The sequence below is a fragment of the Lactuca sativa genome, chromosome 4, assembly GCF_002870075.4.
Source record: "Lactuca sativa cultivar Salinas chromosome 4, Lsat_Salinas_v11, whole genome shotgun sequence".
NCBI classification, from domain to species: domain Eukaryota; kingdom Viridiplantae; phylum Streptophyta; class Magnoliopsida; order Asterales; family Asteraceae; genus Lactuca; species Lactuca sativa.
In genome coordinates, this window is record NC_056626.2 from 113,207,063 (window position 1) to 113,226,715 (window position 19,653).

General features: G+C 38.9%; 2 protein-coding genes across 2 annotated transcripts; one reads left to right on the top strand and one right to left on the bottom strand.

Moving 5' to 3' along the window:
• The first annotated feature begins 576 nt into the window (after positions 1 to 576).
• Positions 577 to 2,794, top strand: LOC111907830 (cytochrome P450 736A117-like). Its single transcript, XM_023903637.3, has 2 exons — positions 577 to 1,914; positions 2,028 to 2,794. Exons 1-2 carry the CDS (start codon positions 988 to 990, stop codon positions 2,649 to 2,651), a joined length of 1,551 nt encoding a protein of 516 aa, XP_023759405.2. The 5' UTR covers positions 577 to 987; the 3' UTR covers positions 2,652 to 2,794.
• A 4,469-nt stretch (positions 2,795 to 7,263) lies between these two features.
• LOC111903497 (putative zinc finger protein CONSTANS-LIKE 11) lies at positions 7,264 to 11,682 on the bottom strand. Its single transcript, XM_023899261.3, has 6 exons — positions 10,637 to 11,682; positions 10,331 to 10,558; positions 9,923 to 10,251; positions 8,943 to 9,085; positions 7,959 to 8,055; positions 7,264 to 7,498 (listed from the first exon to the last, which is right to left on the bottom strand). Exons 1-4 carry the CDS (start codon positions 11,216 to 11,218, stop codon positions 8,959 to 8,961), a joined length of 1,266 nt encoding a protein of 421 aa, XP_023755029.1. The 5' UTR covers positions 11,219 to 11,682; the 3' UTR covers positions 7,264 to 7,498; positions 7,959 to 8,055; positions 8,943 to 8,958.
• Positions 11,683 to 19,653: the final 7,971 nt, after the last annotated feature.

The following is a 19,653-nucleotide window of genomic DNA, read 5'->3' on the forward strand; positions in this document are numbered from 1 at the left end:
AAAACTCTTTTCTTCTCGGGATCTTCGGGGCTTCGGGACTTGCTTCGGGTATCGGGATGATATCGGGGCTTCGGGGGGTATTTCTTGCCAAGTAGAAGAAAGAAAAAGGGGGGAGAAGTGGAAAATTAGCAAAAAGATCAGCAACCCTTGAGTTCTATTTATAGGGGTTGAACCCCGATTTACGTTGGGCGTACTCCGTTGTCGACATATACGTTGGGCGTACCGGGTGGATCAGACCGGACGAGTCACGACTTCGAATAAGCTTCCGAATTTATAATTTTATTTATTTATTTTATTTATTTAAAAACTTCATAAATTCATAACTTCTGCATACGAGCTCCGTTTTTGACATTCTTTATATCCACACATAGGTGAGACTATGCTCTACAACTTTCGTTTAGACACCGTCGGCTAATTTTGACTTTATTTTCATTATATTATTTTTAGTAGGTCAGGATAGGAAAATTCCGTTAGAAATTCATAACTTCTTCATCCGACGTCCGTTTTCGTCTGTCTTTTCACCGTTGGACTACTAATTTTGACCATTATGCATTTTTTTTTTTTTTGTATATTCATATGTATCTAATTTTGTTAAATATTTCAATCAATTTTTGATTTTAACTTAGATTTTGACATATATAATTTCCTTAAAATATTTTTACATGAATTACCGAATTCGAATACCCTGAGTACTCCGAGTACTCGCTATTCGATGGTCGACCGACCAAGTACCGAGTAACGAGTTTTAAAGTGTCTACCGTACCAAATCTTCTTTTACGGCCGACCTAGATTGTTTTCTTTTTGTTTTTACATGGAAATGGGGCAATGAGTTATTGTTTCGTGAATGGAGGTTCCTTTCTGGCGTGCGGCCGCCTGTACACAAGATCTGAAGTACGTATAAATAAGTGAAGAAAGCACGTCATTTCAACACAATTCCACATACCATTGAATTCCATCTCTAGTAGTCATCACTCATTAGTAATCAAGATGTTGGCTTTCTTGGATCATATTTTTATTTACATATTGCCGTTGTTTCTAAGTGGTGCGTTCCTAACCAGATGGTACAATTCTACAACGCCAACTATCATCAGGAAACTCCCTCCTTCACCACCAACGTTGCCGGTTATTGGCAACCTCCACCAGCTCGGGGCACTCGTCCACCAGTCATTCTTTTCTCTGGCCAGACGCTATGGTGACTCCCTCATGCTCCTCCACATCGGCTCAGTCCCAAGCCTGGTCGTCTCGTCAACTGAAGCGGCTCGTGAGATCATGAAGACACATGATTTAGCATTTGCCAGCAGGCCCACCACCAGGATGTTCAGGACCATCTCCTACGATCTCAAGGAAATAACAGTCGCTCCTTATGGTGAATACTGGAGGCAAGCAAAGAGTATTCTAACTCTCCAGCTTCTGAGTAACAAAAAGGTCCAGTCTTTTGATGGGCTTAGGGAAAAGATAATCGGCGATTGCCTCGCTAAAATCAACCAATGTTTCTTGTCAAACAAGCCTGCGGACTTGAGCGACTTGTTTAGCTCACTTACGAACGATGTCACATGCATGGCGACGTTTGGGAGGACGTATAACGAAGGAGAGATTGGTATGAAATTTAAAAAGATCATGCAAGACTTCTCCGAGGTTTTGGGTAGCTTTTATTTTGAGGATTCTATTCCTCAGCTTGCAGTCGTGGATCGGATTACTGGTCTTAGTGCTAAAGTCGATAGGGTAGCAGTGGATTTTGATGAGTTCCTTCAAAATGTGGTTGATGAGACTTTATCCAAGAAAAGAAATAACCCTAATCCAGTTAGTGGTGATGAACACGGTGTGGAGACCTTCATTGATGCACTACTCAAGATTCAGAAGGAAGATATTCTTGGCATCACCATCGACGCAGACGTCATCAAAGCACTGCTTTTGGTATAATATATACAAATTAATCTCTTTTCATCTTATATACATGAACAATTGACAATTGAATGAATTATCCACTAAAGTATTTGTTTTGACCTATTAATTTCGTATGTATGTAGGATGCGTATGTTGCTGGTACGGATACATCATCATCCGTACTGGAATGGGCGATGACCGAACTTCTGTTACATCGTGATTGCCTTGAGAAAGTCCAGGGCGAGATAAGGGCAGTCCTTAACGGAAAGAAAGACATAACTGACAGCGATGTGGAGAAGATGAAGTATCTAAAATGCGTCATCATGGAAGCCACCCGCCTCCATCCTCCCCTTCCAGTTCTACCACCACGAGTTGCAAGACACGATGCCAAAGTAATGGGGTATGATATTGCAGAAGGAACTAGGGTATACGTCAATGTTTATGCAATTATGAGGGATCCTAAAGTGTGGGATAAACCTGAAACGTTTATGCCGGAGAGGTTCTTGGAGTCATGTATTGATTTCGTGAGGCACAATTTTGAGTTGCTTACATTTGGTGCTGGAAGGAGGAGTTGCCCTGGAAGGATATTTGCCATGGCCATCAATGAGAAGGTGTTGGCTAATGTTTTGTACAGGTTCGATTGGGCTCTGCCACAAGGAGTTAGGCCACAGGACGTTGATATGAATGAAACTTTTGGTCTCGCTAATCACCGGAAGGTTCCATTGCTAGCTCTTGGGACACCATTCCATTCTCCCCATAATAATTAACCTAGCCATTATCTAAAATATTCCTAGTTGAATGGATGGATATTTGCCATTAATTTATTCGTTTATTTTGGAAAAAATTTCATGTACGATTGTATTTGTAGCCCAAGTTATATGATGATATGCATATTCTTTTGTTAAATTAATATATAGTGGGCAAACATAATGGTATCGTTATATAACCATTCACATAGTTTTTCATCTGTTCCTCTTTATAAATTTACACATCAGCGTAAAATATTCATGTATGATTTTAGCTTTTACATCAATATGTTTAAAAGCATGGTTATTGTACATATTTCTAAATGAGGTTATATTCATTAATCTATTAAAAAAAAAAAAAAATACATAAACTGCTTCCATCATTCTAAGTACATCAACTAGTATAGTAGGATAAACACGTGTTACACGTCTAATATTCTTACAAGAAAATCTTAACCAATTAATGATCATTATCAAGATCTTATAAAAATACATGATAATATATAGTTCTTACCAATATATTCTATTTGTTATATGAGTAATAATTGGTATATAAATAAAGTTTGATGAATTGTAACGTCATCATTGTACATTATATATAATTTCATTAATTTTTTTCTATAATATATTGAACTCTACAAAATTCAGTGAAACATGTTTAAATATTTATTTATGTAATAGAAAACTTTTCTTTTTTCCATTGAAAGATTCAATGACTATTGAATTCCAAATTTATTGAATATCAATATGACATCTGACAATGATAGAGTTGCATCCATTGAATGACGAGTAAGTCTGTCACCTTACTCAACTCTCCAACTAAACTCTCCATTATGCATGCTCGCACATAATATGTAACGACTCAATTGTTCTCAATTAATATTATGGAGATTTATCAGAGCTTTTCTATACAAATGTTGAATTCTAAATTTCAAAAATATTTTACATTATAGGATATTATTGGGTTTACAGCATATCATAACCATAATTTAAAGCAACAAGGAAGTACCAAATAAAAAACTATATCTAGCCCAAGTCCTTGGTGCTTCTATCTCCTCTTATACAACAGCTACTACCTGAACCTACAATAAATGAAAATCTACAACATCAGAAAACTAGTCTTGTGAGTTATAAAAACTCTGTTTTTATGTCATCATACTCTTCTTCTTTACTTTCTTTCTTTTCATACTCTACCATTTTGTTCTATTTTACTGACACTCTGGCATTCTAACATCTTCTTCTCATACTCTTTCACTCTAGTCTCATCTTCTCACACTCTTCTCTTATTTTTCTCATCTTTTCATACTCTACTTTATTCTCACCTCTTATCATGTTCTTCTCATACTCATACTCCATCTTTACCTCTTCTCATACTCTTACTCTATCTTCATCTCATCTCATACTCTTTATACACATCTTTTCATCTCATCTCATACTCTTACTCTATCTTTACCTTTTCTTCTACTCTTACTCTATCTTTATCTCATCTCATACTCTTCTCTTACTTTATATGCACCCTTTCTCATCTCATCTCATACTCTTACTCTATATTTAACACTTCTTAGACTCTTACTTTATCTTTATTTCATCTCATACTCTTCTCTTACTCTATTTGTACCTTTCTCATCTCATCTCATACTCTTCCCATACTCCATCTTCACCTCTTCCCATACTCCTACTCTATCCTCATCGCATCTCTTCACCTCTTCTCATACTTTACTTGCATCTTTTCGCATTAAAATTAAAACATTACATTAAATTTAATAAAAAGGAAAATCAGATAGTAGGAAAAAAAAAAAGGTTACATTAATTTAAATAAAAGAAAATTTACTTAGGTGGTGTTTGTTTTTTTTCTAAAAAAACATCTTCTAATCACTTACTGTTGCGCCACGCACCACACGCGCATCACTTGACCCTTCGCAGTTGTTTGGACTTAAAAATTGTTGCGCATGTGCTGTGTGGCACAGCACTTGATCCTCTGCTTCAAACCTCTTCACATCTTACTTTAACTTATTGCAGCAGTCTGCAGAGGTTAAAAAATAAACAAACATCTTATTACATGTTGCAGCCGTTTGGTCTCCCTCTTCTACTACAGAGGGTTGCAAAGGTGGTCTGCAAACTTCAGACATTTTAGCTTTGAAAAAACAAACGGCACCGTAGTATGAAATTTAATTTTCATCTTCAACATTCGCATGTGTCCACAGAAATGATCTTAAATAATTAAAAAACTCATACCAAATATTGATATAAAAAAGATGTTTACAGTTAAGTTGGTATTATTGGTATTGTTTCAACATTGCATTGATGACCTCAGAATTACTACTCCTATTTGAATGTGTATTTTTAGGACCATTTAAAATTTTGTTGAATTTGGTTACTTTAACCTCATATTGTGTCATTTTGACGAAAGTCCATCGAGAAGCCGATAAACACATTTTCATATTTTGTTGTGGAAGTGGTTTCGAATAGATTTCCAAAAAGTTTCTCTTTTTTTAAGGGGTATTCGGACAATGAAATCCAATCATGAGCTAAAACGGCGAAGCCGGGAAATAGATCGCAACGCAACGACTAGGACTAGGACTCGTGTCGGAGGACTTTTGAGCGGTTTCTTTATTTCCTCATAAAGTTGTTGCTTTTGGAAATTTGATTGTTATGGAAATTGTTCAATGGTAGGTAAGGAGTAAGAAATTGCATGTAAACGTATTGTGGTTTGTGTATTAGGGAACGAAAAATGATGTGAAATATATTATAGTAGAGGGTTATATTTGTCGGTAAATTATGGAATAAATGTTTACAACCATTTTAGCCTTGGAAATATACTCATTTAATTGTTATTGATATGTTGCAATTTGTGGGGATAATGTGCAAGGTAATTGTCACTAGGGTTGTCCACTATTTGGATAAAACCGAATTGTCTAATTGGACAATTTGGATTGGACTATTTGGTTCGGATATTCGGATTTTTGGATTGGATTTCACCAAAACCAAACTATTATTTTGGATTTTGGAGTGGTTTTGGTTTATAAAATAAGAACCGAATAGTCCAAAAAAAACTGAATAACAGTTTATTATTTATTTATTTTAATATATTTATAATTATTTATTAATTTTATAATTTATTTTTTTCAAAAAGTCCAAAAATTTTCACATAATAAACAACTTAATATGTATTTTCTCTCAAGAGTTTTTTTATCTATAATATATTAAATTATAATATACCTTCTTACTAGTTGTTTATAAATTTTAAATCACAACTAAATAATTTATTTTTGTTTCTTCATTAAACATTGGATATTATTATAAGTATACGTTGTTTTAAATTGTTCTGACTTTTGAAAACCGGATTACAAAAACCGATCCAACCGAATTGTAACTGGATTGGATCGGATCGGATTTGAATTTAGTTTGAACAGTTCGGATCCATATTTTGAAAATCGAAATCAATTTGGATTTACTTAATTGGATCGGATCAAACCGATCCATCCAAACAAACACCCTTAATTGTGACCTTATCACATGGCTACGACGAGGCTTTGTGCCTTCGTTCAGCCTAATAATGCTTTATTGTTTTCATGGGAAACCAGGAGTAACTATTGCTACAAAATAAGTTAATATATTTTTGTTTTAAAAGGAAAATCTCAATTCACTAGTTACATAATTTTTGGCATTAGATCAGTGGCAGACCTTAGTGGAGTACGGGGGGTTCCGGGCCACTGCTCCGATTCCGGCACGTAGTGTAAATTTTTTTTTTTATGTTTTTTCTATTAAGTACACCGGCTTAAAATACGAGTGTCACTGCTAATTTAGATTTTTCCGAAATTTTTTTTTAGTATCACCCTTACTAAAACGTTTTGCATCCGTCACTGCATTAGATTTAAATATTTTTACCATTTGTTATTGCTACGTAACAAATTAATATATTTTTGTTTTAAAAGGAAAAAAATCTCAATTCACTATTTACATAATTTGTTTGACATTAGATATAAATATTTTTCGTATTTGTTGATGAATATAATTCATTATCCTATTTAAAATTGAATTTTGGGTTTGACAATGATCGATTGAAGCCCTTTATTGTACTAATTTACATTATTGATATTTGAGGTTTTATATATTTTATTTTGTAATAAAGTTTGTTACATATAGTTATCATAATATAAAATTGTTAAATTTATTAGTATTAATTTTAGTAAAAATTATTACCATAAATGATTAAAAAATTGTAATTATATGTAAGAACCAATAAATCAATAATATGTGACGATAGCTTTATTGGTCTGTAATTACATAATTACATATATCTGTTAAACATTCAAAAACTATTTTAACAACCTATCACCACATAATATTTTTTGAAAAGATGATCCTTCCTTTAAGTGATCGAAGGTTCAAGTCTTGTTGTGAATAAATATATAGAATTAAAAGTATGATTAATAGGTTTGTTTGTTTGCCATTCTAAAAAAACACATGATACTTTTGAAAAAAAAAACATAAGTTGATTTAAATGAGCATTTAAACACACCCCCTTAATATATGAACAAAATTCCACATTTATTTAGGATTATAATATGAGATTCATATATTTTTTAACATCCTTAAGTTCATAGGTGATACAAATCAAAATAACATACATGATAACTCACAATATCCAAAAAAGTATACGGGTTTTATTATGTAACATAAAACATAATGGAAAAAATGTTTCTTTAAATCAAGTATAAATGAATTAATGTGGAACTTATTTGCCTGAAATGAATATTGTTTTCTGAATTAAAAACCATATTAATCTAATCAAAAATTTAATTAGAATGCAACTCCAAGCAATGGCCTCCTTTACCGGCTTCAAAACGGAGCTCACTTTCAAAATCCTTCAAAATTTCAAAACCAAAACCTCAATTTCTTGCTATAAAAAAATAAAAAGTATCATATAAAATCCATTTCTTAATATATATATATATATATATATATATATATATATATATATATATATATATATATATATATATATATATATAGAGAGAGAGAGAGAGAGAGAGAGAGAGAGTTAGGTTCAGATGTTTTTACTATATATTGTGTGCCTGTATGATTGATTCTGGACCAATCATTTTAGTTATTTTAAGAAAGTAGTTAATGCTTATTAAATGCTGAAGATGTAATTAATACCTATTATATCTTCAACATGTAATATGCATTAATTACTTTTTTAAAATAACTAAAATGATTGGTCCAGAATCAGTCATACATGCACACAATAGATAGTGAAAACAAAATAACCTAACCCTATATATATATATATATATATATATATATATATATATGCACACATACCTTTACCATGGAGAACACGAAGGTGTTTCATAAATGTTATCACTAATCAAAAATGTTGTGACTCGGTCCATTATCAGCAGAATTTGATCCTGAGGACCTAAAATTGCTTAGCGTTAGGTGTTGTTTCTTTATAATAAAATGCACTTAATTGGGACAAATAAACATTGACGTTTTATTCAACATCACCACTTCATTTACTCTCATTCAGACGTTTCATTTAATCCAGAAGAAGACAATCTTTGTTCATACGGACTTAATGGACAAGAAAAGGAAATAAGAGCTTAATATGGTAGGCAATATATGATATTTCTTTCTTACTTAATATAGAAAGAACGAACTAACAGAGAAAGCAAAAGAAATAAGGTTTTCACCATTAAGTCCTAACTTTTTACAATTTTGCCATCATTTATTTTTTCCTTCCATTTCCCCAAGTTTGTTGTAATTTTCTCAAATAGTTTTTAAACATCATTCATCCAAAGTTCCAAAGATTACTTAATGGGGAAGAAAGAAACGAGCCTCAGTCAAATCTAAGAGGACTAAATGCACAGAATGGCAACGTATTTCATTTATCTTTGTATCATAACATCATACTTTCATTTCTTTCTATTACAACATACTACTTTCAAATTTTTCTTAATAATACAATGTACCTTGAAAAAAATCTATCCAATCATAGCATTTCACTTTCAACTTTTTTTTTTCTTAAAAGGGCATTATACTTTACAAAACCTACCTAATTATAGGTGTGAAATTTGTTTTATATTTAGATGGTGTTGCTATAATTGGGCAGATTTTGAAATAAAATACTATAAAAGAGAAGGTGAAGTAGGATGTTATAATAAACAAATAATTAAAGTATATTGTTGTTTCTTGCATTTAACCTAGCTTGATATATGAAATCAATCCACTAGAGTATTTAGTGAATGAGAAATATCTCTTTAAATCAAACATATTAAAATGGGGTTAGGAGTAACAAGTTGATACCTTATATATAGCAAAGTCAAAACCCCGTTGTCACAAGAGGGTCATAATCATACTCTTCACCCGCCTTAACAAATCTACCTTTTACGCGCTTCCTAGTATCGGCTCTAGCTTTACGAGAAGCATATCGTATTTGTTTACCAAACCTACATGTCACAAGTGTAAATGATTATATAAAAATGTAATTTTTATAGAAGAACTGCAAGTTTCCATTAAAAGTTAAGGTGTTGTTTCTTTTTTACCTATACGGTAAGTGAAGATGTTTATTTTACTTAATGCAAAAAAGAATAATTTATTAGAGAAGGCATTCGTGTTAAGTAGTATTAACTCCCAACCTTTATACTAAATTTTCCTTCCATTTCCCAGAGTAAACCATCATTTTTTCAAGGGCTAAATACAAGAATAACAACGTGCTTTCATTTATTTGTTTGTTATAACTTCCTACTTTATTTCTTTGTATTACAACATTGTAATTTTATATTTTTCCTTGTTAAAGCATTGTAATTTCAAACTTTTTCTTATTAGGATATTATACCTTGAAAATATTACCGAATCACAACATGCAAAATCCCTTTGTATATGTATGACATTGCTATAATAAGGTAGATTTTTCTAAAGTACAATGTTGCAATACGAAGACATTTATATGATACAAATAAATGGAAGTGTGTTGCTATTTCATGAATCTAGCAGGTTAAATGCAAGAAATAGCAATGAACTTTCATTCTATGTTTATTATTATCCCACTTTCATTTCTTCCTATTAAAACATTGTACTTTAAAAAATCCACCCGTTATAGCAATGTTATCCAAATACAAAGCAAATTTAACTCATGATTGATCAGATATTTCAAAATATAATGTCTTAATAAGAAAATATCGAAAATAATATGTTGTAGTACATATATATTAAAAGTACGTTGATATTTCTTGCATTTAGTAGCATCTAAAGAAAAAGAAAAAGAAACTAAAAGAAGAACATACATTCGTGTTTTCTTTTTTTCATTATATCTCATCTTAGCTTTGTCCCTTGCTTGTGGGCTTGATTCAAAATTCGACTCCCACAATGATTCACGCGTGAGGAACATTGGTGATAAGCCACAATCTTGATAATCTGTAGCACTACTTTCTCCAGTAATGTTTGATAATGAAAGGGGCATATTGGGGAATCCAAGGTTCACAACACTTTGATTACAGCTTGGATTCATAAGCATGTTGCCGCCGCCGCCACTCACCGCCTGCAACACATTAGCAGATGCCGCCACTTGTGATGCCGGAAAAGTGGTGCAATCTTGTTGTCCGGATGATGTTGCCTAACAACATTTCAAGCAAATGAATATGATATAGAAGTTAAATGAAAGATACACAAAAAATGTGAAAGTAGAAGAGAACCTCAAGTGTGTTTTCTATATGACTGTTTGATTCGGTAACTGATAAGTTTTTCTCCATTACAAGGCAATCCCCACCTCCACCCTCGGATGGATATCTGGTTTGAGGTTGAGGAATACCATTAAACATCTCATAACCACCTTCAAAACTCAGTGAAACATCGCCCAAATCAACATTGTCACATAAAACTTCACCTTCATTAAGTCCAAGATTGTTCAAATCGGATCCATCCTACATTTTTCAAGACAAATTTAAAGTGATTCATGATTTCTACATCAAAAAGATGAATGAAAGGAGTAAGTAGAATACCTTAGTCAGGTTTGATCCATCTGAGAAGAAAGGGTTTGGATCTTTTTGATCACAAGATGGCAAGTAGGTCAAATGTGGTGGGATTATTGAAGATGGATTAACGATCCAAGGCTCAAACTTCACTGCTGATGCTAATTCATTGAGCGTAGATGCCACTAATCCCATTTGATCCTCGTTTTGATCACTGACAAGATTCTCATTGAGGTTTAAACTGGTCATAGGATGGAACTGAGGGTCAATACTTGGACCTCTATCACGAATTGTAGACAAAATCTTCAAAAATTCATCATGTGAAGGACACCCGGTATAGGCATTGAGTTCCTCAATGCTATGTCCTTGCACAGATGAGCATCCATTCTCATTCATATCACAAACTTGACAAAATAACATTTTATCGAACAGATGGTGGGCAATAGCCGGCTGCAAGTTACAGTTATCACAGAGGAAGGAACGAGGGTGCCTGCGTGATAATGAATTAGCAGAGTGCACGCGGTTGTCACATTGGAAGCATAATTTTGCTGCATCGGATTTACAATACACCAATGCCCTAGCTACCCTACAGAGATCACAGAAAGCTTCCATATTAAAGTAAAACCCTTCGTTTTTCTTGAACTTTTTTAGATCAAATTACTTGTAATAGTCTGTAGAAATTCAGCCTATCCAGTATCGATTATCAAACCAAAGATCTCAAATATTCAGCACCAAATGCAACAAGAACTAATGAATCTTGAACAGGTGGAGATATTAGAGGTTACTGATGTTGTCGATAATTTATTGGACTGAATTTCCACCGATTATTTAATAAATTACACTTGAGAAATGAGGAAAAGGATTTATCATCTCTAAACAGATCTTCCAAGAAAAGAAATATGATCAAAAAAGTTAATTATAATCATAAAAATGGGTTCTTTTTGTTTGCGAAAGTAAATTATTTGATTTTGATTTGAAGAAAATACAACACAAGAGATTTTGATTGATGACGAGATGGAAGAAGGGTCGATGAGGGTGTAGCTTGTTCATATTTATACACAAAACCTCCGAGTTAATGGGATGACACGTGGACGGTGTGGGTCCAAAGAGTGACATGGCAGTAGCTGATGTGGAATTTGAAAAGATCTACCTTTTACTCGCTCTTTCCAGCCACTAATTATATCTGAGTGGCATAAAGCGTAAATAGTTGTAACATTAAGGGCATTGTCAATTAAGAATAATTACCCACAACTGAACTGACACGTCATCCGAGTCATGCGCAGAGAATAGTGTTCTGTTACGCCTGGAGGTTGTGATCATCGAAAAAATTCACATGACTTGGTGACATGGATAATCTCATCGGCTGACGTGGTGTCATGTTGCTGATATGGATTTTGCTCTATTTCATCTTATTATTTCTTAAGAATTAGGATTAAATTCATAATTAAATTTTTTATAAATAATATGTAATCTAAACTCTATGAAATCGGTAGCATTGTCATCATATCATTTGTGGAATATTAACCTCTTTTATTTTGGTTCACACATTTGTCATCAGGAGTTCATTGCGATGATGTCCTCTTGTTTTTGAAAAGATTCTTTCTTTGAGTGGTTGACTCCTCGATCATATCAATCATGCAATCAATTGGAAGTTCTGCATTTGGAATTTCTTCATCATTTGGTTGGGCTTCCCCTGCTAACCATTGTGATTGGCTTTGGTTCTCAATTGACATGTTGTCTGAAATTTCTTCATTTGAATTTTCATCTTTTACATTTTCATTTTCTGTAAGACGTTTAAGGTTTTCCTTTATCTCATAACAGTATAACCTGAATGATTTGATCATTTCTTCTTTAGTTAGATTAACTTTTTGAGGGGTTGAGGGGGTTATATCCGAGAAATTTTTCTGATCTTGATATTTTTTGATTTGTTGTTTGATATGATCAATTGTTTCTTGGGCATTAAGAACTTTTGTTTCTAGATCCTTATGAAGCATTTTAGGCCAAAATTTGGTAAAATATAACCTTTGCAGAGAAGGAAATTTAGAGGGAGTATAATCCATATGTGGGGACCATTTCCAGATCTAAGGAATAGAAAATTCCATGAAAAAAAACATAGAAGATATTGCTTCTAGTCCTTCTAATTTCAAAGGAATGGATTGTTTTAGGTATCTTGGAGAGACTGGTAGCCATTCATCATATAACTTTCTGAATGGTTCTTCTGGGAGAATATCTATACTTGGACCATATGAGATCCACTAATTAGTAAGCCAATTTGGTATATTTTTGCTTTGGTTATAAACCTTTTCACATACTTTAAAGAACCAAGTATGCTTTCTTTGAGGATTCTCATATAATAAGGCTTTATGAAAACTTTCGATATAATCCCAATATGTAAATTTCATTGGTATTTTTGAAGGAGGAATTATAAACTCTTTCTCCTTGTGTAACGACCCAATTTTCACAGCCAAAATTTTCATTTTTAATTAAACATTTTGCAAAACATTTGAAAATAAACAACATTCGATCATATCGTTTCTTAAACATATTACGTATCTGAAAACCAAAACATGGAATCAACCATAGTGTCAGAGTACAAATCCCAGAACAATCTCATAGTGCGGAAAAACAAGGGGTGTGTATGATGTGCCGCTATCGTGCCAGCTCTTTCCCTTTCGCTGAAGAGGTACCTGAAACCAAAACTCTAAACTATAAGCACGAAGCTTAGTGAGTTCCCCCATAATACCACATATCATACAATCATATGAGGAACGGCTAGGAGATACGGGCCTCGCCGCCACTCATGGAGATACGGGCCTCGCCCACACCCCGCTAACTGGGAGATACGTGCCTCGCCCACACTCCGCTATCTAGGAGATACGGGCCTCGCCCACACTTCGCTATCTAGGAGATACGGGCCTCGCCCACACTCCACTACTATACCATAACATACAAGTATCACACAGACAGCGTGTATAAACAATTCTACCATACTAGCATATATCATCATCAGACTCAACTAAGAGATACGGGCTCTGCCCACACTCCGATACTATCATATCGTCTATACGGGCCGGCCTTGGTGCCTTAGACCCGTTCCTACTGGAAGGAAACTCACCTCAAAAAGTAGCTACCAAAAGTCTAACTGTTGAACGTCTGACTGCTGCACCGGTAATCCTCCGGCTACAAATCCATAAACATAGGTTAGCCACTCATAAATACCCTCAGATCAAATGACTGGCCCATCCCTGGTCCAAGGTCAACTCCTTGGTCAAAGTCAACTTCCAGTTGACTGGACTCGCCGAGTTATGGCACAGACTCGCCGAGTCCTTCTCCTACTAACATGGTCCTACACGCCAAGTCCCTCTTCCCACTCACTGAGTCACCCTCAACTCACTACTTGGGATTATAGAACCGAATCGCGATCCGACTCGCCGAGTCCAAGAACAACTCGCCGTATCCCACGAGCAAATCTCCTACTCGATTCCAAATCCTCCTCAGAGCATCCTTTATGAGGGTTTGGGTTTCTGGGACTATTGCTACACGTTAAATTGCTAATTCCGCGTGTATATGCGAAGGTTTGGACCTTCTACACTTAAACCCGTCTTAACTCAGTAACAGTTCATATGACTCGCCGAGTTTGAAGAACAACTCGTCGAGTACCAGGAAATCTTCAAAGGACTCGCCGAGTTGTTCATCCAACTCGTCGAGTCTAAGACCATCTTCATAGAACTCGTCGAGTTCCACTTTGGGACTCGCCGAGTCCCTACAACCCATTTCCCATACAGACCAAATCTGAGACATGCAACGCTTCCAAACCATAGATATATAATCCTAGGGCATGCTTATCACGTAAAGTTGCAAACTTTACGTGCATGCATGGCCCTATAAGCTCCAAAAGGCAAAACCAAGCTCTTAATGAGGTCATACACTCAATGGGGACCTCAATCACTTCAACCACATAAACTTTCTACTTCTAATACGTCCATAAGGTCTAGATCTAAAGTCCTTTCGGAACATAGAGCACAAATACATGGAGTTTGAGGTTTTAGGGCTTGAAAACCACTAATTTGGGACAAAAAGGGGGATCCAATGAACTAGTGATCAAGGTAAGAACTTTTCTACCTAAATGGAAGCTTCTCTCAGTGAAGATTCCGGATCTACCTCCCCTCCTTGCACACTTCAACCTCTTCCTTCTTCTCCAAAGCTCTAACCCTTCTTCACAAAGCCAAGAACACTCTCAAGAACAAAATGGGGGCTAGGGTTTCGCTCTACAGCTCTCTGGAAGTGTTAGGGACAAAGGAGGCCAAGTTAGAGCGTTTAAATAGGGTGCAAACACCCGGATTAGGGTTTTTGCCCAAACAGGGTCTACTCGCCGAGTCCAAAGCTTGGACCCCGCGCCTCATCCCGCTTCTACTCGGCGAGTTGGTTCTTCAACTCGCCGAGTTCAAGGCAAAAATGCAAGAAATAAGAATTATAATTACAAGGAATACGTACCGGGAACCAGGTGCTACAAATCTCCCCCACTTATTTTAGACTTCGTCCTCGAAGTCTGCTGTTCGCCCCGGAAACAGCTCGGGGTAGTGCTCCATCATCTCTTCCACCGGCTCCCAAGTCCACTCTGATCCCTTTCGGTGCTGCCATTGCACCTTCACGAGTTCCATCCTCTTGTTCCTCAAATCCTTCGACTTTCGGTCGAGGATCGCTACAGGCTGCTCGATGTAATTCAGGCTGCCATCAACCTGAATGTCCTCCAAGGGTACTACTGCTGAGTCGTCCACCAGACACTTCCGCAACTGAGAGACATGGAAAGTGTTGTGTATCTGACTGAGTTCGGCTGGCAAATCCAGCCTATATGCCACCTTGCCCACCCAGGCTATAACCCTGAACGACCCAATATACCTCGGGCCCAACTTGCCCCGCTTCCTGAATCGAATGACGCCTTTCCACGGCGACACTTTCAGGAGGACCATATCTTCGACCTGGAACTCCAGGTTTGATCGACGCTTGTCGGCATAACTTTTATGCCGACTCTGAGCAGTTTGAAGCCTGCTTCGGACCTGCTGATTCTTCTTTGTCATCTTGAGCACTACTTCGGTGCTCCCCATGACCCTCTGGCCAACCTCTCCCCAACATATCGGGATCCTGCACCTCCTCCCATACAACATCTCGAAGGGAGGATGGTCGATACTTGCATGATAGCTATTATTATACGAGAACTCCGCCAACGGAAGGTAAGTATCCCAACTACCCCCGAAATCCAGAACACATGCCCGCAACATATCCTCTAACGTTTGGATGGTCTGCTCACTCTGACCATCCGTCTGCGGGTGAAAAGCGGTGCTGAAATGCAGACGAGTACCCAACTCGTCATGAAACTTCTTCTAGAACCTGGAAGTAAAACGCACATCCCTGTCTGAAATCACGGATACCGGCACTCTGTGCCGCGCCACTATCTCCCTGATATATAGATGTCTGCCAACTTTTCAGTCGATATGCTCTCCTGAATTGGAATAAAATGGGCGCTCTTGGTCAATCGATCTACGATGACCCATATCGAATCCACTCCTCGCGCGGTCCTGGGAAGCTTTGTGATAAAATCCATCATAATATCTTCCCATTTCCACAACGGGATGTCCAACGGCTGCATCTTGTCGTGCAGTCTCTGATGTTCGGCCTTGACCTTCCTGCAGGTCAAACACCACTCAACGTACCAAGCCACATCCCGCTTCATGCAGGGCCATCAATAATCTAGACGAAGATCCCTATACATCTTCGTCGCCCCGGGATGAATAGAGAACTGGGATTTGTGTGCCTCCTCCATCAGAACCTGACGCACGCCTCCATGATAAGGGACCCACACTCTACGGTGAAGAGTCAATAACCCTCGGCTATGATAGTCGAAGGAGGAAACCTGCCCCACAATCCGCTCACTCTTCTGATGTTCCTCCTTTATAGCCTCCTGCTGAGCCTCCCGAATCCGCTCCAACAGCGGAGTCACTACTGTCATCCGTAGGCAGATATCTTGGATCGGCGCTGCCTTACGGCTAAGCGCGTCGGCCACCACATTGGCCTTCCCTGGGTGATAAAGGATCTCGAAATCGTAATCTTTTACCACATCCAACCACCGACGCTGCCTCATGTTTAGATTCGGCTGATCCATGAGGTACCTCAAACTCTTATGGTCCGTGTAAATGGTACAGCGAACCCCATAGAGGTAATGACGCCAAATCTTGAGGGCGAACACAACAACCCCCAGCTCCAAGTCATGTATCGGGTAATTCGTCTCGTGAGGCTTCAGTTGCCTCGACACGTAGGCGGTGACATGCCTTCTCTGCATCAATACCACGCCCAAACCTGAGATGGGCACATCGCAGTACATAACAAAATCCTTCATGTCCTCTGGCAGGACTAAGATTGGCGACTCGTACAATCTTCGTCTTAGTGTCTCAAATGTTGTCTGCTGCTCAGGCCCCCAACGAAAGACCACGGCCTTCCTTGTTATCCTGGTCAATGGTATGACTATCTTGGAGAAATCCTGGATGAATATCCGATAATAGCCCGCTAAACCCAGGAAACTCTGAATCTCGGATGGAGACTTCAGAACCTCCCATCTCATCACGGCCTCTACCTTGGCCGGGTCTACTGAAATCACGTCCTGGTTGACAAGGTGCCCAAGAAACTGCACCTCGCGCAACCAGAACTCACACTTGGAGAACTTAGCATACAAGCTCTTCCTCCTCAAAGTCTCCAGCACCTCTCGCAGGTGCTCCTCGTGCTCCTCCTGCATCTTGGAATAAACCAAGATGTCATTAATGAAAACTATCACAGGTCGATCTAGCATCAGTCTGCACACACGGTTCATGAGGTCCATGAACGCGGCAGGAGCATTGTTGAGCCCAAACGGCATCACCACGAACTCATAATGGCCATAGCGCGTCCGAAACGCGGTCTTCTGCTCATCCTCCTCTAGGACCCTCATCTGGTGATAACTTGAACGCAAATCGATTTTTGAGAACCAAGATGCTCCCTGTAACTGGTCAAAGAGATCATCAATCCTTGGGAGTAGGTAACAATTCTTCACCGTTACCTTGTTCAGCTCCCGATAATCTATACACATCCGATGTGACCCGTCCTTCTTCTTTACAAACAGGATTGGGGCTCCCCAGGGTGAACTGCTTGGCCTAATGAACCCTTTGTCTAACAGATCCTGTAGCTGTGGAGACAACTCCTGCATCTCGGGAGGAGCCAACCGATATGGTGCCTTGGCTATCGGAGCCGCACCAGGGACTAGGTCGATCCTGAACTCCACCTGCCTCTCCGGAGGTATCCCAGGCAGCTCCTCGGGGAATACATCCGCGAACTCTCGTACTATGGACACCTTGTCCACTGTCTCTCTACCCGCCTCCCGGGTATCCGAAACATACGCGACATAACCTGCGCAACCCTGCTGGAGGTAGCGCCTTGCCCTCGCCGCCGAACACAAGGCTGGCCCTCGCTGTGGTCTCTCACCCTGAATCACCAACTCTCCCCCACTTGGGGCTCAGACTCGCACTAGCTGTTGCACGCAGTCTATCACTGCTCTATTGGGGCTTAACCAATCCATACCAATAATCACCTTGCTCCCACGCAACGGAATGGGAACCAAATCCACCAAATAGCACTCCTCAAACAACCTTAGAACACAATCCCTGAACACTACTGATGCTCGCACCGATCGATCATCGGCAATCTCTACCTCTAAAGGGCAACCCAACATGCCGGGAGACTCAGGAAACTTCTTGCTAAGCGCAAGAGAAACAAACGACCGGGTAGCCCCCGAATCAAACAACACCTGAACTGGATGTCGTTCACATGGAACGATCCTAGACAAAGCACATACATATAACATATCAAAATTACAGCAACATAAAATAAAGCATAAATAAGAAATCATACCCGTCACCACATCGGGCGTGGCGCGTGCCTCCTCTGTAGTCAGCTGAAAGGCCCGACTCCTCACCACTGGAGCCTCCGACTTGCCCTGCCAGCCATCTGTGATCCGCAAGGTCGCTGGAGCTGGCGCCTTCACTGGCGCTGATGCTGCTGTCAACTGGGGGCAATCGGCCCTCTTGTGGCCCCTCTGGTTGCAGTGGAAACACAACAACTCAGATGTATGAACAACCGAGGTAGGGGCAGTAAAATCCCTGCTGAAGTGTCCCGTCTTGCCGCACTTGTAGCAGCCCGACGATCCCAATCTACATGCTCCCTTGTGTGACCTGTCGCATTTCCCGCAGCGGCCCGGTCCTCCTTGGCCTTTCGGCCTACCATCTGATCCCCTGGGCTTCTTCCCCGAAGCCCCAGCCACCTACCCCACCTCTGCCTTCCTCTTCCGGATATGCTCCAGATCGATCTCCCTCTCCCTTGCCCTGGCAATCATGGATTCTAGGTAGGGCAAGCTGAAAAGCTAACATGCTCTCGGATGTCAGTGCGGAGCATGTCATGATAGCGGGTCCTCCTCATATCCTCGTCTCCAGCATACTGGGGCACCAGCAATTCCCTCTCCCAGAACTTGGCGGTGATCTCCGCCACAGTCTCCGTAGTTTGTCTCATGTCTAGGAACTCCCTGGCCAGCTGCTGAAGCTCGACACCCGACACAAACTCTACCCTGAACCTGGTCACAAATTCCGACCAGGTCACAGCCTCAACATTCGAGGGCTCGAGGCTCCCAACGAGTCACCGACGGACTCCCACCAATCTCTGGCTCTGTCTCTCAAACACCCTGCTGCGTATCTCACCTTCGACCCCTCGGGGCAAAAGCTAGTCAGCTGTGCGGACTCAATGTCCGCAATCCATCGTCTGGCAGCAATGGGGTCCTTCGCCCCATGGAAATCCGGCGCACCACTGCCCCTGAAGTCCTTAAAGGACAGTGTGCAAGATCCTGGCTGGCCAGATGCCTGTCACTCCTGAACGCCCTGAGGCAGTCCTCCATCAGCTCAACTATCCCTTCCTTGATCGACCCGAAAATGATGGGGGTCGACTCAAGGATGCCTCTGGTGATCTCTGACGCG

Coding starts and splice junctions, on each gene's coding strand:
- LOC111907830 (XM_023903637.3), top strand. CDS start 988: ATGTTGGCTTTCTTGGATCATATTTTTATTTACATATTGCCGTTGTTT. Junction 1,915..2,027: donor TCATCAAAGCACTGCTTTTG/GTATAATATATA, acceptor GTATGTATGTAG/GATGCGTATGTTGCTGGTAC.
- LOC111903497 (XM_023899261.3), bottom strand. CDS start 11,218: ATGGAAGCTTTCTGTGATCTCTGTAGGGTAGCTAGGGCATTGGTGTAT. Junction 10,559..10,636: donor ATGGATCAAACCTGACTAAG/GTATTCTACTTA, acceptor TGAAAAATGTAG/GATGGATCCGATTTGAACAA. Junction 9,086..9,922: donor GAAAAAAAGAAAACACGAAT/GTATGTTCTTCT, acceptor TGTGACATGTAG/GTTTGGTAAACAAATACGAT.